Source organism: Botrytis byssoidea (assembly GCF_014898295.1).
Source record: "Botrytis byssoidea strain MUCL 94 chromosome Unknown BBYS_004, whole genome shotgun sequence".
Lineage (NCBI taxonomy): Eukaryota > Fungi > Ascomycota > Leotiomycetes > Helotiales > Sclerotiniaceae > Botrytis > Botrytis byssoidea.
Window position 1 is genome coordinate 1,861,023 of NW_024065845.1, and position 20,020 is coordinate 1,881,042.

A 20,020-nucleotide genomic window follows, 5' to 3' on the forward strand; every position below is an offset into this window, starting at 1 on the left:
TGGAGATTGTGGAGATTGTAATTTTTACGCTTCTTATACGTTCTTTATATTTTCGAAAATGTAACTTCTATCATTCAACATTCATAGTGGACTTTCGATGTTCTCTCTGCTGAATGCTGGATTTGCAGCTACGCTTTTCGGTTTTCTTGACTGCTCTTTCTTTTACTACTTATTTACTTTTCACTTCTTCATCTTACTTTCCACTCTTTGGTTTTCTCGCTTCCTCAGACTATTCTCATCGACCTAGGGAATCATGATGAGAGTACCCAATAGAATGAATGCATGGCTGAAAAGAAGAATAAGAAGAAGGGATATATATAACACAATTCCGAGATTGTTTTTTTTCCCCCATAAATTCGAAGGATTCGATATGATACTATGATACTATGATAATGATGTCACGATAACGCAATACCCGAAGATTGAAATTTTCGAGAAGCAGTGTGAATTTTACTTGACCTTCGCTATCGATTTGACTTGTTTTCTGTTTCTATGTTTTTTTGCTCCTAGTATTGTGAGGTTGTGTTCGGGTTGATTGATTAATTGATTGATATCGATGTCGATATCGATGTTGACAGTACTTGATCTGTCGCGTATATATCGCATTTGCGGGGTACGGCTTCGGATTATGGTTTATTGTAGGAGGAGTTTGGGCGTGTGATGTGTGATGAGGGATATACGATGTGGAACTGAAAGTCTGGAAGTTGAAATGAAATCGAACATGGGTATCGAAGGAAGGAAGAAAGGAAGGATTTGTGTTTAAGTTTTGACTATCGTGCTAGCTATAGCTCCTACTAAGCTTGATCCGAAATTGAAATTTTGTATATAATTTGACTACTTTGATCTATAGTGCGTTCGGTTGGCTGTGGTTCTCTCTCTTGATTGACAGTTTGATGTATCCGCGCTTGAATTGAGGTTTGAGGTTTGAGTTTTCGGTTTTCTAGTTCTGAGTTTTGAGGTTAGGTTCAGATTTAGGTTACACGTCGTTTCTTTCCCTCCTCCTTTTTCTGGGGAGGGGAGAAAATCAGTACTGAGATGAGATGTAAAGGAGATTGAATTATTTCGCTTCGTTTCGTTTAATTGGACTATAACCTTGTACTTTTATCCCGATCTTTGATCTCGAGAACTTAAAATGAAGGAGAAACGTCACTATATGTTTTATCAAGCATCTAGATTCGATAGAGGCGCTCATTTATCAAAACTCATTCAAACGTACTAGATATTCAGTATACCATTAAAGCATTGATTTAGATTTCATCGAGGGTATATAATCAAAAGATCTATAAGGTTAGATGTTTGAAAGTAACAACATGTGTTTAACTTCCTCAAGCAAAGAGGGTAAAATTTTTGGTGGAGTGTAGTACTTGTTATACAGGCAAGACTTCTTGATAAAACCTTGCAGTATAAGTAGTCACTAGGGCATCTACTAATTTTTTCTATCTAAACCCGATACTCAGATATGTAATAGGGAGGCATGCGAGCCGAGCGAATATATATATATATTAATGATTATGGGGGAGCATAGGATCATGATCGAAAACATATTACTTGAGCGAAAATAGGAGAAGCATTAATTAGTAACACGATAAATTCTCGCTCAGCGAGTAATTATTGGCTACCTAGGTCCACTATCATAAGTCTCTTGAGTTTTTGGGGAGCCTCTTTTGGGAGTTAAGGCTAATGTTGGTAGGATGAGAATATTAAATGGGGAGGGCGAGATAGAAAAGGGGAGAATGAATGAGATGATGTGTTTGGTTAGTTTAGTTGGGCTTTGAGTATGCGTTGTAATAGTTGGTAGTGAATAGGTAGCTTTGGTGTAGATAGTTTCAGTGTGGCTTGATTGCTGGTAGTCGATTGAAGATCCATTATATTTATTTAATCTATATGAAATGGAGCTATGTGCATGTGTCTCTGTGATACAGTAGCTGGGGAGTTCAAAGTAAATATAGAATCATTTTTTTGGTTTGGCGGATGAGGTCGTAGTATTCTTAAATGATTATTTTGCAGCATCCTAGACATAAGAAATAACTTATAAAAGAGGATGGGAAGTATAAGCTAGATTTTTTCTACTTTGCACATAAGAATCGATATATGAACGCTCGATTTCTATAGACGTGTAGTAGTTCCTATAAATTTATGTTTACGTGATAGCATTTCCAAATAATACTAATAACTTGAATTGAAGTTTCTTGGGGGAGAATTGAACAAGATCACTTTGGTTTGAATGTTGAAAGGAAGTTAGTATGATAGAATTATCACGTTAAGTTTATATACCTATCTCTACGTAAGCGAAAAAACAGGCGGAAATTTAGTACCTTTCCAAAGGACTTCTTTAATAGATTATAAATTTATTTAAAATGAAATATTGAAATTCAAAAAAGCAAATGAAATTTCGAGTCTTCTTTGTATCAATATCAAGTGTTTTTATTATTTAATATAATACCAAAATTGGATTCTAGTTGGTAAATTTCTTTCAAATGATAGTCAATTTCCGCCTGTTTTTTTTGCTTACGTAGAGCCTATGTAATTCCTTTAGATCTCGCTTGATGTATTTAAAAGAGAGTCTGTAAAATCCAAATACGATACGATACGTGAGTCAAATGGAGTTTCACAATTGAGTTTGAGGCAACGCTCATTCTAGTAAAGACATTAAAATCTCAAATCGTTTGTGAAAAAGGCAGGTGGGTGAGATTGAGTGCATATCAGATATTTTAGGATGGGAGTCGAAAGTTTACCGGTAGTAGCGCCGTTCTGTGTGTTTTCACGAGAGTTCTGTGTCATGTGGTTTAGGTGTTCAAAATGGAATAGCAGTCTGTATAAGTTGGAAGTAAGAGATCGTGTAGTATGCTTTAACTGACTCTGTAATCATGTTGAAATACTATAAGAATAATAAGTATGAAAGAATGGATACTCATATACTGATAAAGATGGACTGACATCAGGTCAAATAAAAATGGACATAGAGTATCATTCAGGACTCTTCAAGTCAAAAATTATGAAGTTATATCGTGACAAAGTATAGATAGACAGACTCGACTGAGAACTTACTACTACTATCCTGATAAGTAGGTACTGTATACAAGCAATCGAACAATAGATAGCTATTTCCCCAGGACATAGTATGTAGAAAAGCACTTCAACATCACCTCCATCACAAATGCCATCCAGTTCCTGTGACAGGAAAGTTGTGTTGCACGTCTGCATCTTAAAATTACAAGGGAGGCCCTAACAAGTCTTTCAATGGAAGAGAGTTTATATCTAGCTCTCTCTAGTTCTTTCCTCTAGCTCTCCTTAGCTCCAGGCTACTTTGCGCTTCTAGACCGCCCCAAGATCTCAACGATCTTTCAATCAATCTAAAATACTCCTTAGAACGAATTGCTGCACACCGGTATGTTTAAAGTACAGGGGTAGTCCTGACAAACATCCATATACTCTCACCTATATCTCAAAACATACTCCAAAACTCCTATTTTGACACAGCCTGTTTCTCCATAACTCCAACCCCACCAACCCCAATCCCGCAAAACAACCTAGCTCCACGTACGTTTGAAAAACTTCTTATATCTCTTCATCCATACTTTTTCCGACCTTGCATTAGCCGTACGCGCCACTTTCAATTGCTGTCTTGTATTATCAAGGACGGTGACTTGATTATCTATGATGTCATTCGCCATTTGTACCGTTTCTTGTAGGCTTTCAACAAGGGATTGGGATTGTGCGAGCTGTTTCTTGGTTTCGATGAACTCCATTTGCCAATCTGGAGTGACGACTTTGTATTTCGCTGGCGAAGTGTATTAGTATATCTGTTAGATAAAACAATGGCACAGTTTCTTACATTTGGGACATTTTTTTGGTACGTAATCGGACCCTTCAACGCTTTTCTTCGCGATCAGATGCAGACATTCCATTACTTCACCAATATAAATTTCCTGAGTTCTAGGTTGTAAAAGCCATTTGCGAAAATTCGCTTCCTTTTGTCGATTCATGGAATAGAAAATAAATCCATTTTTGTCTTCGGATTCTGTCCAGATTTTGCTCTATTGTTGTAAGAATCATACCTGTCCCGCGAGGATCGATCCAACTTACCGTGATCATTGTCTCCGCGAAGAACTCTACAGTGTATTTCTTGCCGCTGAATAGCTCAATTATCCATTCTTGTCTCTCTTCGTCTCCTAGTGGTAAAAGCTGTCGCATCAGATTGATGTGTATCCAGCGGCCATGAGATTTAGCTACATCTGATGTAGCAGGGTCATTTTCTAAGATTAGTGCCAACAGTTCAATGCTTGCTTCATATATAACAGGAACAGCTTCGCGGATAAAATCGAGAAGATCTTGTACCATGCCATCAGGAATAATACTGGGAGGCATAGTGTATAATGTGAGAATGCGGGGTTGGAAAGCAGTAGAGTGATATGCTTGAGCCTCTGTATGATATCTGCTCCGTGTTGCGACTAGAGAAATTGCAGAAGTTTGGATACAAATTGAAAAGAGAACACACAGAACTATTTTGTAGATGTTTTTGTAATGAAGGTACACTCGTTCTCAGAAGGAGTTCTTCTGTGAAATATTGAGATTTGTGTGTATACACAGACTCGGAAACTACCGAGCTCTTCATCGGACGAGAGTGAAGATATTCACAGCCTCATTGTATTCACCATGAAAGCTTTCAATGTCTATCCAAAGATTTCAAGCCATAATGTCCCATCTAAACAACAAGATCATTCTCCCATGCATGAATACGACAAGGATACAGAGATCCTCGACAATAATTGGTGGGGTTAGTATCTACAGAAAGGATTAGAGGTCCAAGATTTGAAAAGGATAATTGAAAGATCAAGGTAGAATGAAACAAGTTAATGCCTGAAACTAATTAGGACTTTAAGATATGAGACATCTTCGAGATCGCATTGAAAACGAGGAGTCCTGGAATTCAAAAGTTTACAACCAAAATTTAAACGTCACCGGGGCAAATGCAATCCTTCGTTGAAGCCAGGAATCACAATAGTATACTCGGGGCTGACCCGGACTTCCCCAGGTTGAAGGGCTGTTCATATACCACCACTAGTTGAGGAAGTGATTCATAAATACAATTATTCGATGAGCGAAAGCAGCTGGGAATGTTTTACTCAAAGAAGCTTGAAGTCGAGCTTTGAAGTTAGCACCAACATCACCAACATCACTGTCGCACAGACATCGGCTCTAGTGAACCTTGGAAAAGATAGCCTCGTAACTCTTTTCGCAGTCGCAATTGCCAATCGCAATTTCCCTAACAATTTACCAACATTCCAAGATAAGTTACTTCCTAAAGCATCAGATATGATATTTAAAAGCTGATATTCTTCTGGTGTATCCCCAACATCAATACATCTAACATTCTTACCATCGCAATTACACAAAAATGCCTACCTACCTCCTCCATGGTTTCCGTTGGAAAAGAGAGAATATCCGTATTTATGTGATTCTAAATGACATCGAAGATGCAGCTCCAGAATGGCTAATGGCGCCCTTGACCTCGAATGCTCTCCTCAATTCCTTTTACAAACAATTCGATTTTCTTCCACCAAGCAGTCCGGGTCCCATTGATATTGCACCTACTGCCAGTTCCCCCACAGAATGCACAACTCCCAAGCCGCAATCCCCAAAAACCCTCACGAAGAAGAACAAAAAATCCATGATCTCTTTAAAGTCACCTCACAAGAAGAAGTCCAGCTTAACATTGAGGAGAGGGAATTCGAATGGACAGAACAATGCTAGTAATTCGGGTTCGGAAACTTTACATAGTAGATCAGCATCAGGAGCTACAAATGCGATTTCGAGAGAACCGTCGCATGATGGACTGGAAAAGCCATTGCGATTTAATGATTGGAGTGCGGTCAAATTGGTCGAACAATATGATCCAGAGGATTTGAAAACAGCCAGTCAACCGTGGGCCTATGTGTCAGATTATATGGTTGAAATTGGTTTGGGTGTCAATATATGCGAAGAGGTGGAGAAGTATAAAGCCAATGTTGCAGAAGCAGGACGTGTTCCTCCCAATTGCGAGGAATTGGGAATGACTCCAGAAGAAATCAAGAAGAGGAACGAAAAAGCAGGGTGGCTTGATAAGTTGAGGCAGAACTTGGAGGCAGATGAAGTGTGCAATTGGTATGTGGTTGTCTGTGGGGATGAGGAAAGATGGGCTCCGGATATTGATTTGTCAGATGAAATGCAAAGTGGTGACGAGACTGAAGTAGACGATTCGCCAGTAAAATTGTCGAGGAGGAAAAAGTTCAGGGATTGGCTTAACAAGCAGATATCTTACCAAAATGGTGTACCAGATGGACATGGCCCTTCTAATGGTAGTCCGAACCATGTAGCGGGCACAGATACATAGGAGTGATGGCAATTAACATGCCAAATCGGTAGTAATTATAATATATTGACCTATACAAAACCCAAGTATAAAATTTGTATAATTTAATGTACTCCGTCCTGAACACCGTCGCTAAATCCAATATGCAAACAATATATCTTCACTTTTTCGATGATCCAAATCCAACGATGCCCATACTAGCCATCATGTCGTCTTCATCATGTTCACCCTCCACCCTAACATCTTCCCCATATTCCTTCTTGACCGCTATTTCCTTGTCCTTTTCCTCCTTCTTTCTCTCAGCCAATTCTCTCCTCTTCTGCCTCCTTTCCTCTCTTTCCTTTTCATCCTCAATTCTTCTCCCCTCCAATCTCTCTCCCAAAGTAACAACCTCCTCATGTTTCTCCCTCTCCAATCTTTCCCAAATCTCATCAATCCTCCTCCTCACATCCTCCACACTCGCTCTCTGAACCTCTCCCGTCTGTCCTATCGCCCGCAAATGCTGCATACTATTCTCATGTTCCACCCATTGCAAACTATCCTTGAAAGTCAAGTCACAAGCCTGACAGTAAAATCCCGCACCCTTTCCTCTCTTGCCTGTCGCTGCCCCGGCAGGCATTAATATAGTTTTCCCTACATTGGCAGATACATCGAGACGGTTTGCGCGCGCAGATGTAAGAGTTTCATCGCCAGTAAGAGGCGCGTAGTATTTTTTGCCAGCAAGCTTGGCTTCATATCGTAGACGCCCTTCTTCTTTTTCTTTGGCTTCTTGTTCGCGTGCTTTGGCTACATTGGCTTCGCGATCGTATTTTTTGCGGAAATCAGTGTCCGAGGCATTGGTTTCGTAGGCGCCCTTTTTGGAGGACATTGTTGCGTTTTTAAAATTGCCGTTAATGATGAAAAGCGTGGTGCGATCTTCGATTCTACGCAGGGCTTTCGATTCGTCTTTGAAGATATGGATTGCAGGACACAGCTCAAATTGTTGTCGCAAGTGATTTTCTATGTAAGGTTGAGGAAGGCTGCGATTTTGCCTTTCTCAAGGTCCGGGCGGTGAATGATGGAAGTATGAGCAAATGTGCGGGGCAAATTAATTTTCTTGAACTCTTGTTCGAACCCCTCACTTAATTGTTTCCACAGTACACAGAACAACAAAAATGCTTTACCTTATTGGTCTTGGTCTCTCTGACGAGACAGATATTACTGTCAAAGGACTTGAGGCTGTCAAGAAATGCGCTCGCGTATACCTTGAAGCCTACACAAGTATTTTGCTGGTGGATAAAACAGTTCTTGTAAGTCTATTTCTAAACCCGGGGAAGTAAGGCGCTGACTGATGTAGACATAGGAAAGTTACTATGGACGAGAAGTAATTATTGCAGATAGGGATATGGTAGAGAGTGCTAGTGACGATATCTTGGAAGATGCGCAAAATGTAGATGTTGCATTTTTGGTTGTGGGAGATCCTTTTGGGTTCGTTCTACATGATAGTTTCCTCATAATTTGAAGGTTATATGTTGACATAGATTTAGTGCTACCACCCATACCGATCTTGTCCTCCGCGCCCGTTCCTTGAACATTCCAATCTCGACCATTCCTAATGCCTCCATTATGTCCGCGATTGGTGCTACCGGTCTCCAACTTTACAATTTTGGCCAAACTGTCTCAATGGTTTTCTTCACTGAGAACTGGAAGCCTGCATCATTCTACGATCGTATTAGAGAGAACAGGAATATTGGTTTACACACATTGGTATTGTTGGATATCAAAGTCAAGGAGCAAACTATGGAGAATATGGCGAGAGGAAGAAAGATATACGAGCCACCGAGATATATGACTGTAGGACAATGCGCGTCGCAGATGTTGGAAATTGAAGAGCTTAAGACGGAGAATGGAGAGGGAGGGGTTTACAATGAGGAAAGTCTCTGTGTGGGTGCTGCTCGAGTAGGTTGTAAGGATGAGAAATTTGTAAGTGGGACATTAAAACAATTGTGTGACGCCGACGAACAATTGGGAGGTCCCTTGCACAGTTTGGTGTTGCTTGGAAGGAGGACGCATGAGTTAGAGCATGATTATGTAAGAGAGTTTGCGGTGGACAAGGGAGTCTGGGATACCATTTGGAAGAGAGATTATGAAGGGAAGGTGTAAATGTACATCTTCCAGAGCTATATGAGAGAAGCCAAAAAGATTGAGCATGACCACGACTGATGCAATCTATGTGAACAAGAATTTTATTTTGAGTTACCCTAGTCGCTTTACCAAGATGGGATGATATGAACGTAGTACGAAATACTTCAGACACGTCAATGTTGGTGCAAGAAGCTAGTCGCGACGCACCCCAAGAGCAATCTGTTCTACACACGAGTTAAAATCTTCCTAGCGCTGAAACTCACTTTCCCCCCCTATTTCTTTTGGCTTTTTTTCAAACGCCCATTAAAGAGAATCCTTGCATCCATCCGTCTCAAGCGCATCAATCACACCTTCTCATGTCATCTCTTATCTTCTTTCTAGTTCCTTGATCTTAGAAACCAGTCTGTCGTTCTGTTCCTCCAAGACAGCCAAACGTTCCTCAGATGTAGCTAGACGCTTCATCATTGTCCCCTTGGACTTCTTCAGATCCTCGATGAGGGCGGCGTCGTTAGCTGTGCTACTGTGACTGGTAAGTAGCTCATGATTTTCGACAAAACCAGCCAGATTGGTGACTTTTGTTGTGAGGGTTTTGATCTCTTCTTGCAATATAGCAATTCGATCAGTGTCTGGCTGAGAGTGGGAGGATTTTTCTGCGACCTCTTCTTTCACTGAAATAGATTCAAAGTTTTCTGACGGCGCAAGTTCCGGAAATTGCTGCCTCGAAGCCTGTTTTGGTCGGCACGGTCTTTGGAATCCCATTGTTGTAGTAAACGCGCGCGAAGAATGCATGGTCTTTTCTCGTGCCATAACTTCTTTGGTTAATTGCCTCCTGAAGCCATCCGCCTCTAATTTTCGTAACCGTTCATCGACGCACGCTGAATGGAAATCGCTACTTGCGTGAACTGCAAGGATTTCTAAACCTTTCAAGAGATTGAATGACTTATTGCATTCTTGACACTCTAGATATAGGATCTTATGGTTGCGCGAATAAGTAACGGTGTATGGTAAATCATCGGGGTACTGCATCCCGAGAAGTTCGACTTTTGTTTTAATCGATTGAAAATTTGAAGACAAGGCCTGAAGTTATCAGTTTTGTGATTGCATACTTCATGGAGATACTTCACATACACCTGCTGGTATACATGATTCATGAATGATAAGCTTCGAGGGGGGTTCGATACCGCTGGGAGCTTTTCTTTTTCTTGATGTGCTCTGTTGTAGACTAGAGGTTCGCAGGGAGGTCACTATATTCGTGCTTTTTGAACGAAGATTTGGTCGATCATCGTCATAATCATCATCACCACTCAAACTTGAATAGTAGTTCCATGGGCGTGGGCTTTTAAGACTAGTAGTCTTTTCGTTTGTGGTTGTGCTAACGTCTGGCCTCGATAGTCCTGCTTCTATTTGTTGTTAGTTAACCATACAGCTGAAAATTCCACACAAGTGCATTGAATTACCAGATGAGTGTTTGTCATTAGTATTTGTGAAACGGGATGAAGGCTGACGCTGGCTAGCGCTGGAAGACTGTTCCATTGTGTTGATTGTTAGAAAAAACCGTGGAAGTTTAATCAAGTGGTGTCAAAATAACAGATCAAGAGATAAGAGGGCTATGTTCGATCCAAAAGCGAGTAAAATTGAAGAGCACGCTTCAGAAAGGGTCGCGATCACGTCAGCGCAAGTGCAAGATACAGGCAGACTTTTGGTACTGCCCTTCAGCAGACCGAAGTTAATTTTGACGCATCAGAACTTTTTAGTAACGAAAAAACACGTGCGAAAGGCTTTTGCATGCGAATACCCGTGTATCCTACTCCATTGAATGATACTTGATGTCAGCTCCCGCGTGAACATGGATCTAAATTGCAACCGCGTCAGAGAAAAGTAATCAGACAAAAGCAAACGCACAGTATCGGTGTAATATCTTCAGCCAAAAATATGGAATTCAAACTTATTGGCTACTTAAGATCGCGGGTGAAAATTTTTCTATGCATCAACCCGCATATCTTGCGCGCCAACACCGGTATAAGGCAATTTTGAATCTACCCTTGGTATCCGAATACATCTAACCGACTTCATATAACGTTCGTAGCATTACCGCCGAAGCCAGTCCCCGACGTGATTACTGTATATTTTAAATAAATTGAATTTGTCAGTCATGATTATACTTGATAACAGGCGCTGTATAATGGCTTGGCTGTCATTCCAAGCAGTCTCAAGTTAACGACCAAAAACAGACACATTAGTTATACACACTTCAAGCCTCCCTCTCATAATTACCCTAAATTGGGCTGCTGTAGCTTCATTACTTCTCTTTGCAAGCTCTGATTTCCTCGTTCTAATTCCAAGATCCTAGAAACTTGCCTCTCGTTCTTCTCTTCTAATGCTGCCAGCCGTAACATCATCATGTCATCAGACTGTTTCTCATTCTTCTCTAGAGCTCCCAGACGCATCATTACCATTTTATCAGACTGCTTCTCGGTGCTCTCTAGTCCTGCTAGACGGAGCATTATCGGTCTGATAGATTGTGCTAGATCATCAATTTGGCGATCCCTAGAACTATTTTCCCCTGTCACCTCAAACCTGGCGGCTTGAGTAGCGATATTTTGTGCCTCTGCTGCAAATCTTGTGACCATATTATCGAAGTCTGTCTGAATGTGTGATACTCTCTCCTCGATGAGTTCTGTATGCTCTTTCAATTGCTGTAACCGGCGATTGTCTAAAGCCGCAGATACTGCCCCGAGCTTGCTATCATAACTCTGGACTTCTTTTCTCAATTGGGCGATTTGATCGGATGTATACCGAAAATTTAACATACATTTTCGCATAGGCTCTGCAGACACTTTGTTTTCTTCCATTAGACGAGTTTTATCTGTTGTTCTCTTTTCCAAGTTCACAATTCGCTCCACGAAAGCTTGAGATTCTAGCGCTTGTCTTTTGAGAAATTCAGTGCGTAAACTGTCTTGTTGCAACCGGTACTCTCCTGACTCACAAGCCATTTCATCTAACCACTTTTGAAAGCCTTGGGTACACGTTTCCAAACTGTCAAGTTTATTTTTGAAGGTTCTGAACTCAGAAATGTTGTCTTCTAATCGAACAATCCGGTCCATATAGGGTCGAAATTCAACTGCTTGCTTTTCAAGGAGCTCGGCGTATTGTTTGCAACGTTGCAACTGGGGCTCCACAGCTAGACCAGCCATGCCTGTCAGTTTTGTTTGGAACTCCTTGGAACTCCCCTCCAAGTCTGCAACTCGATCAATGGCAGCTTGAGAAGTACAAGATATCTTTGTTTCAAGCGCTTCTATGAATGATTCGCGTTGATATGAGTGCCTCTTGTCAACTCCCCTAACCATCTCCTCCAATGTGTTGTGATTTTCCGCAGTATAACCAACGACTCGATCTATAATAGCCTCAGAAGTCTTAGCCGGGAATGAACCTTCCGATTTTTTGTTAAGTTCTTCAATAGAGTTCTCCATTTTCTCGACCCGGTCTACATAAATACGAGGAAAATTTTGCTTCTTGATGATCTCAGAAACTTCTTTAGTGGCGTCATATCGAATTCTGGATATTTTCTGTTCGAGATTGGCAATCTGCTTTTGGTGGTTTTGGAGCTCGTCCTCGGTTTGCAACCGCAACAAGTCAATGGATCCTCCGCCGTCATTTAAGTTCTTCAATTGTTGCATCAGGTGGTCAACCTTTCGCTTTTGTCCAGTCAGCCTATTGTCCATCAGCTCAGCAAAATTAGTAGTGGTTTCCTTCTGTCCCTTTAGGTCACTTTCCGTCTTCGAAGCCAGAAGGCTAACGATTTCCTTCTGCTCATTCAGCTCGCATTCCATATCCGGAAAGGAGTTAGCTAGAGTATTCATGACTTTCTTCTGATCCCTCAGTGTGCATTCTGCATTCGATAGGAGCTTGCTTAAATTATCGATCAAATCCTTCTGTTTCCCAAGCGCACTCTCCATATTCGCCAAGCTGATCTTGTCTTTGTGGAAAGAGGCATCAGTTTGTGCTTTCGAGTCTTTGAAATTCGCATTGCATAATTTGAGTTCGTGTTTTTGCGTTTCCGAAGTTTGCTCTAGAGTATCTAGCCTTTTGCCATAGAAATTTCTCAGCCCAATTAGGTCTGCATTAAAAAGCAATGTTTGATCTCTTTGTTTCTTGATTTTGTAATCGAACTGGTGGTCTATGTCCGTAAGTCTTTCAGAAATATCTGCGACAGTACGTTCTAGCGCCGGAGCAGACGTTTCGCTTATCGAGGAAGATATTTTGTTTTTTTTCCATCCACGAGGCCTGCCTACAGGATTCTTCAAGCCTGTACTAATTCGAAGATCACTTGTATCAATTTCAGCGGGGAACGCAGATGCTACTTTACGGCGTTTCGATTTTCTTGGCTCAGATCCAGAATGGTTGACAGGTCCAGCAGGATCAACTTCAATAGAGGAAAGATCCAATGGCTCTATGTTCTCAAATTTCCGCCGGTTTGGGACTTCCCTGAAAGGATTTGGTACAGATGAATTTTCCATAGCCTTCCTTCGGGCCATAACTTTTGAGGTTAATGTCTCTTCCAAATTGTTTGAATCTAGTCTTTGTTTGACGTTGAAACCGTGCGGTGTGCCGGTCGCATGGTTTATAATACCACCAATTGCAGAGCCCTCGATTTTTAATCTGCGACCACATTCCTGACATTTGGCTTCCAGAGATCTATTCTCGTACGTAATGATATACGGCAAATCACTCGGAAAGTCCTTCCCGAGTTCGTCAAATTTGGCCTTCGCTTTGTCGCAAGATGGAGCCTGGAGAAATCAGAACCATTGTTGCATAACCAAAACAAACAGTCATTTCAAAGAATACGCGTTACTTACACCCTTCACTAAACAAGATTCATGTAATATTACCTTTGACGATCGGTCCGTTCCTTGTAGGTCATCATTCTGCCCTGAAGACAGTGGTACAGGACTCGCCGATGAGCTCAAAAAGGGTATGGGTGACCAAGAGTCCACCTCGCGGAGCCTGTCTTCGTGTTCCACTACTCCTAATATTTGTCAGATAGTCGCTCATTTTGTAGGGGCAAAAGAAGTTCATCGAGAATATACCCATTGATTGCATGTTTTCATCTTGTGATGAATATCGGGGAGGCACTCCTGGAGCATTCTTATGAAGTGCCTTCGATTCCTTTACCCGAGGATTACCAAACATTTCTGGCGTAGTCGCAGGATGGAAGTAAAAGATAAATGCAATAGATTGATCTTTTGATATGCGCGTATATTAAGGAAGTAAATGTACAGAAGAACCTGAGCGCGTGAGAAAAGAGCGCGAGGACAATGAAGCAAACACTCAATATTATGATTACCCCGCAATTCCTTTCGCGTTTCAGAACTGTGGGTGACTACATGTCCTGTATGCACAGAAATGCCCTATTCGTTTTGTTTTGCATAATTTTCAATTAAGCAAATCATTGATGACTCCGATTTTGATATAATCAGTGGACAAGGGGAAATTTTTGGCAGCAAGAAGCAGGATACCTTGTAGAGATGTATCTCACCGGACTAAATTTTAGATAAACAGCAATTCAAAAAAGTGGCGTGAAGCTACCCTACCCCAACAGTGTAACATTAAGCAAGAACCCTTCTTCTCGGCTCCGTTGAGTGTGATCTACCTAAATTTCGTCCGTCAGTCATATTCTGAGCCGATCTATTGCAAATTCTTCACTTCAATTTGTAATCTCTCATTTCTTCTTTCTAATTCCACAATTTTGGACACATGCATCTCGTTTTTCTCTTCCAAGGCCACTGAACACATCATCATTATTTCATTAGACTTTACAAGGCTATCTATTTGAAAATCGTTCAAACCATTCGTTTGTTTGACACAGAGTTGTCTATCAGGCTGTTCATCTCCCTCAACTGTTTGGCGAATTCATCGGTAACTTCTTCCACCTTTGCAATTCGGTCCAGAGCAGTTTGCTCGTTCGGAGCTTCAGTTCTCCTTTCGCGTTGTTGTAATCGGCACTTTTCGAATTGTTTAATTGTATGGCTCATATCTCTCTGTTTTTCAACAAGCATTGCCAATGCTGTAGTGTGTTCCTCAATGAGAGATTCTGAACGAGCCAGCTGCTTCTCAAGTTTCTCAATTTCAGACCTCTTAGTTTTGAGAACCTTGGTGTCGTACCGAAATAACTGAAACAAGAATTTTATATCCGCGATCTTTGCACTGATGGAAGAATATTGGTGGCTAGGCCTCGCATTCAAAGTTTTTTTCCCAATCCTTTTGTTCTTTGAAAATGCGACTACTTCCGGTGGATATGTCTCCATTTAAACCATTAAATTCGTCCAGCTCCTCAGTTAACCCTTCAAACCTATCACTTTGCTCCGTCGCTAGCCATTGAACTTCATGCTTCTGCTTCTCCAGAATATCTTCGACTCGCACAATTCGATTCATAATGTCTACAGAAGCCACAAATATTTCTCTCCTTGAGTCATTTGGTATCGGTATTGGGCTCTAGGCTTGAAGACCGACCACTTCGGCACCGTGTGCTAGCTCAATTATCCTTCCTGAACTACCATAAGTTGCCGGGAAGATGCGAAATCTCCCGAAAGGCTGGCACCAGATGAGGTACGTGCTGTTCGTTGGCGTTCCTTTGACGGTTGGTCATCTTCTGGGTCTTCGTCATCATCGAATGCACTGGTTCATATACCACCAAAACTTCTGCCTTGGACGTGAGTTGACTGCTACCATGGTAACCCTTCTTGCTCCTTTTTCTCTCGTCCGTCTGAAGATTCTATTGCTCTGGTCTAGTAGCCCACGGGGTTCTTGTCCCGTTCACACCTTCAGACTGTAGTCTTTTATCGACCCTGTTTCTGTGTATCTTAAATTTCGTGTGTACATAAACTCTTTCGACTGTTGATCTGGTGCTACACCAAACTAACACTCATCACAGCTTACATAGATGTATTCAATCTTGTAAGGGATCGTGTAAAGCAAGTCGTCTGGAGAATACTTCCTAGGACTTTCCAGTCCAGCATGTATCTTTTGCCATGGTGGGAGCTTGAAACGTCAGGTTCTAGGTTGTCTCTAAATGGAATCAGGGCCAAATCAGAGCCATAATTTTCATCTAAGATATGTATTACTCAAACACCCGGATGCAGGGTCCCAGTTGACTTGCAGTAAAGACTGATCAAGGACCATCCTTGATGTGCCAGCTTATCCAAATCGATCACATTTTCTTTTCCACTCGAATGTGCGTGAGATAATAGTCGCTTGATTTCTTCAACTAATGAAAGCCCGGGTTTGTACTTGATTGTTTTTGCGGCTGGTGGACTAGTGTTGAAATCACGTCAGTCGTTGCCCCTATAAAGGATCACGAAATCACTTCTGATATGAAAGTATGGTTATATTACGAAATAGATAGCAATTCACTTCTTAGTGAATTTGGATTTGAAATGACCGACACGTCTTACCAAGTGGCAAAACGTGTGAAGGTAAATGCTGGAGCATGGGTATGGTGATTTTACCACGCAGGAACTCATATTTAGGGTCCTCCTATCCCACCTGCAGAGCTCAATTCAATCCAGCATCACAATAGACATATGAAGATATTGAATGATGAAATAATTGGAATATGATTAGGTAAACAATAATTTTACATACCAATTAAAGCTTAACGCCTCGAAATGTCTAAAAACTCCCATTCCCACTGCCACTAATCAAAGTCATTTATCACTATTGATCTGGTCTCAGGCGAGAAGCTCGTTCTTGTACATCATCTTCCACACCCAAGTCACGCTATTCTAAGATCTGCAAACGTTTCCTGAGTTCAGTAAGCTCAATGGTGTGCTCGTCAGCCATAGCTTTTACTACAATTCGGCCATTATTAAGAAGCTTGATACTTTCCTTAAGGCTTGTGACCTCATCGTTGTGGATGTTCTTTGTTGTCGAAAGTTGGTGATTGGTGATATTGAGAGACTCACCGACAGACTTTAATATTCCAGAATGTCGCTTATTCTCATAAGCTAAGTGTTTAAGTATTTCCTGCTGGGTGGCAGCAATTTTTCGTTGCTTGTGGATTTTCTTGGAAAGTTTCGCTATATTTTCCGCTTGGGCATCTCGCTCGGCTTCTAATTCATCAACACGAGCCTTTAATGCTTTAAATTTTGTACTCTTTGTCGCTTCTCTGTCTGCACCGTCACGGCCGTCTAATGGCTGGTATTTTCCCAATTGAGGCTGTGTATGATTGCCAGGTGTATCATCATTGGGCTGTGTGACATCTTCTGGAGAGTCTGTAGGATGGGTGGCTAAAGTCGAGTGCGGAGTTTCTTCATGAGATTTTACCTAAAGCCAAGTTTAATTAGTCTCCATATTCACTAGCGATGAGTGAAATGACGAAATACGTACCAATCGAATTCGTTTATTGCTAGAAGGCGAGGTTTCTGATTCCATGTATGCTCGCTTATTTGCCTTAGAAGCTCTAGCATCGTCTAAGTCAATATCACCAGTCAACCCCTCTGAAGAATTTGGGAACATAGATGGTCCGACAAGAGTTCTTTTCTTCGCAAATATACCATCCTGGGTTTTCACGTTCGCGACAATCTCATTTCGAGGCTTCGGTGCTTGATTATCTTCGAGCCACCAATTCCATCGCGAGCTTAATGGGTCCCTTCCTCTGATTTGCTCTAGTCTCTCCTTTCTTAACTGAACAAATGTTGTACTGATCGTTGTCTCGCCATTGCGAGTCACCCTGCTCTCAACTCTATCGGCATGAGCAGCACTCTCGATATGACATCGTATATGCTGGATGCGGTCCTTGTGATGCGCAATCTTATAAAGCTTAGCTAGACAATCGTGACATTTGAACCAAAGCTTATTTTTCTTGGATACGAGCTTGAGCTTGTCGTTGGGATATTTCGAATTTAGACTTCGAAGCGCAGAGACTAATCCAGAGGCACCCAATCTATGATCCGAAGTATTCTTATCGGTGTTTTGTGAGGTTCGTAGTGGCGCGAGTGGCTGCGGAATTGGAGAAGCAACATTGCCTACGGGAGACTCACTTGGAAGGTTGGTGCGATCGCTACTCTCGATTGACTCATTTTGAACAGTGCTTGAGATCGATGCGTGGCCCATAGTGGCTCGAGTACGTCGGTCCTTTCTATCGAACTTTCGATTCTGAATTTTGCTCAAGCTAATTGCCTGACGAACCTATATCAAGCTAGTATTCATTCAACGAAAGTGGTCCAATAAACCAACTAATTTATCAGCTTCCAAGTCGTTTCCTGGGAAGTTAGCATGATTACAAATTTGATCTGTAGAAGAAACCAACCATTTTTAACTGACGTCACATATTGATTCGTCAACTTAGCAACGTCGACTCGGCTCTCAAGGAAGCGCTTGGGCTTTTTGACATTCTTCGTGGAATATTCTGGACCCAAAGCAGACTGCGGGGCAAGCTGATATTTATATGGATGTTTAGCGCATGTTTCAGTTGATCGATATTTATTGTTATCACATTTGGGATGAATGTTGAATAGAGGTGAATTTCCGCGTTCTATGTTACTGTACATAGTTTTCCAGCGTACTTCCCGATTCCCAGATGGAAGAAGAATTTGGACCTAGTAAACGACTCTTAGCAATCTTCCGGATAAAGTATGCCTGAACAAAATCCGATTACCTTAACCATTTCTTCAATTATCAACAGCAAGTCTTCTTCGCAAACACCGTGGTGTATGAAGATGAAATTATCAATGATGTTCTTCCGAGCTTGAGGCTCTGGGTCATTCAAAGCTTGAGAACGCATGATATGGAGAACACATTTCATCAACGACGTAGTTCTATCTTTGTTTTTGCTGCAGGGATCCATTTTGTCGCAGGGGTCGGTAGATAAAATTTAAGATAATGAGCTTGTAGATAAAGAAGGTCAAATAGATGCGCTTAGTTAGTGCAAGACTTGCATCACCCGTGGGGTCAGGTTCCTGGATTCGTGCCAGGAAAATCTGGGGAATTGCTTCAAATGATTAATAAGTCTTGGAAATTTATTAAACTAGCGTGCTTTTACCTCTCGTGTGCTTATTGATCACGCGTAGACGACAAATACGTGACGGGAAATTTCATTGTCTTCGAGTCAATCTCGCCTGTGAATGCATCTTTGTGGTTCGATAACACAGAATAAATATTAACAAGCACATTTATTATGGATTGGTCACATTGAGAACCTAAAGTCGTCTGCAGAAAGTTGATCAAATTGAAAATTTCTTCCACTTGGGCAATCGTAGAGAGTCCGCCGTCTAATCAGCTCCGCTCCTGTATTTTAGTTCAGAGGTTGGAACATTGCAGCAAAATTCATGGTTCATTCATCAATGAAGAACCGATTTCGAACGGTATAACGAGTCAACTGTTTTATTTGCCATTCTGACAATCATCCGGCACACAGCATGAACTCTAATGTCTGCCGTGGATCAATCTTCGACTCCCATTGAGGGTGTGCCGGTGTCTCTGATTGTTTATGACCGAAGTGAGGTACCTCGAAAAGTAGCCTTGATCAGCTCCCCAACAGCTTGCGGTAATCAATCTAGTGACCTGCCAATGTAAATCCTTTGCCTGCCTAGGGCGTGTTTGGATATCCAACATTTTTTTCCCGAACACTCAGTCTTGAACGACGGTGTAGAAGAAAGTGGGGTCATTACTTCAACGTAGTCTTGATTCATCTGCTGGCTCATTGCTGGAATAACCTGGAGATGTAGCATCAAAATTTCTGTGATGATGTACCCGAATTGATAGGATAGTGCGCTGGAAGTTAGATGATTTTGTTCACGGAATATCACATGACCATCACGTTATCTGAAAGAAAAAATTCAGCCTTCTAAAATCTCTCAGCACATCAGTCCTATGCAAATTTTGCACTCCATGAAAACGAGAAGAATCTTAGAGTACCTACAAAATTCCCAAAAATAAACAACAGCACCCACACCCCTTTTATTGCGTTATCGAGACCACGTTCCCCACAATCCTCACCCTGAAGCCTGCTCACCCCACTTTCATCAACACCTCCACCTAGTTACCTCCACCACAGCGCTTATCGAAACGAACTTGAGGCTTCTCGAACATTTGATGATATGCATGATCCTACGCTTTTTGTATTCTTAGCTACAACATCTCTAAATTTAACTTTGATAAGATTCGCTTGCAAGACAATCTTACAAAGGGAAGCTGATAAGCTTAAGCGAGAGTAGGATGGAAGGAACGTTCACTGAAGAGAAAGCGATGTGAATGTGGTATTTCCAGAGCCCCAATGTACGATGTGCAACAAATCTTTGGAATTGGTATTGATGTGACTAAAGAGTCATGGTTTGGTCAAACAGATTGGTAGATGGATGGTAAATAGGGTGGGGTGAGAGGGAATGAGCAAACGTGGATGACTTGAGTTCGTTGTTGAAAGTGATGCCCGGTGATGTGAAGCTTTGCACCTCAAAAGTCCTCGAAGATATCACAATAAAGCTATATTTGCGACGGATACTGGTGAGCTTGCCAAAGAATATATGAGCCTGACAAGCGAACCACCCG

The 20,020-nt window shown here is 41.5% G+C and overlaps 8 protein-coding genes across 8 annotated transcripts; 2 read left to right on the forward strand and 6 right to left on the reverse strand.

Annotated features, from left to right (window-relative positions):
• Positions 1-3,530: 3,530 nt before the first annotated feature.
• EAE97_002671 (uncharacterized protein) lies at positions 3,531-4,368 on the reverse strand (the record flags this gene model as incomplete). The annotated part of the gene is made up of 3 exons (XM_038873183.1): positions 3,531-3,781; positions 3,836-4,037; positions 4,087-4,368. 3 exons carry the CDS (start codon positions 4,366-4,368, stop codon positions 3,531-3,533), a joined length of 735 nt encoding a protein of 244 aa, XP_038736389.1.
• A 1,030-nt stretch (positions 4,369-5,398) lies between these two features.
• EAE97_002672 (uncharacterized protein) lies at positions 5,399-6,373 on the forward strand (the record flags this gene model as incomplete). The annotated part of the gene is made up of 1 exon (XM_038873184.1): positions 5,399-6,373. One exon carries the CDS (start codon positions 5,399-5,401, stop codon positions 6,371-6,373), a length of 975 nt encoding a protein of 324 aa, XP_038736390.1.
• Positions 6,374-6,512: 139 nt separating this feature from the next.
• On the reverse strand, positions 6,513-7,220 carry EAE97_002673 (uncharacterized protein; the record flags this gene model as incomplete). The annotated part of the gene is made up of 1 exon (XM_038873185.1): positions 6,513-7,220. The coding sequence occupies one exon, from the start codon at positions 7,218-7,220 to the stop codon at positions 6,513-6,515; it is 708 nt and encodes a 235-aa protein (XP_038736391.1).
• Positions 7,221-7,506: 286 nt separating this feature from the next.
• Positions 7,507-8,494, forward strand: EAE97_002674 (uncharacterized protein; the record flags this gene model as incomplete). The annotated part of the gene is made up of 3 exons (XM_038873186.1): positions 7,507-7,641; positions 7,695-7,819; positions 7,879-8,494. The coding sequence occupies 3 exons, from the start codon at positions 7,507-7,509 to the stop codon at positions 8,492-8,494; spliced, it is 876 nt and encodes a 291-aa protein (XP_038736392.1).
• Positions 8,495-8,842: 348 nt separating this feature from the next.
• EAE97_002675 (uncharacterized protein) lies at positions 8,843-10,009 on the reverse strand (the record flags this gene model as incomplete). Its single annotated transcript, XM_038873187.1, has 3 exons — positions 8,843-9,553; positions 9,605-9,876; positions 9,934-10,009. The coding sequence occupies 3 exons, from the start codon at positions 10,007-10,009 to the stop codon at positions 8,843-8,845; spliced, it is 1,059 nt and encodes a 352-aa protein (XP_038736393.1).
• A 737-nt stretch (positions 10,010-10,746) lies between these two features.
• EAE97_002676 (uncharacterized protein) lies at positions 10,747-13,666 on the reverse strand (the record flags this gene model as incomplete). The annotated part of the gene is made up of 3 exons (XM_038873188.1): positions 10,747-13,263; positions 13,333-13,502; positions 13,564-13,666. The coding sequence occupies 3 exons, from the start codon at positions 13,664-13,666 to the stop codon at positions 10,747-10,749; spliced, it is 2,790 nt and encodes a 929-aa protein (XP_038736394.1).
• Positions 13,667-14,316: 650 nt separating this feature from the next.
• On the reverse strand, positions 14,317-14,781 carry EAE97_002677 (uncharacterized protein; the record flags this gene model as incomplete). Its single annotated transcript, XM_038873189.1, has 1 exon — positions 14,317-14,781. One exon carries the CDS (start codon positions 14,779-14,781, stop codon positions 14,317-14,319), a length of 465 nt encoding a protein of 154 aa, XP_038736395.1.
• A 1,471-nt stretch (positions 14,782-16,252) lies between these two features.
• EAE97_002678 (uncharacterized protein) lies at positions 16,253-18,320 on the reverse strand (the record flags this gene model as incomplete). Its single annotated transcript, XM_038873190.1, has 4 exons — positions 16,253-16,798; positions 16,862-17,662; positions 17,758-18,072; positions 18,132-18,320. The coding sequence occupies 4 exons, from the start codon at positions 18,318-18,320 to the stop codon at positions 16,253-16,255; spliced, it is 1,851 nt and encodes a 616-aa protein (XP_038736396.1).
• Positions 18,321-20,020: the final 1,700 nt, after the last annotated feature.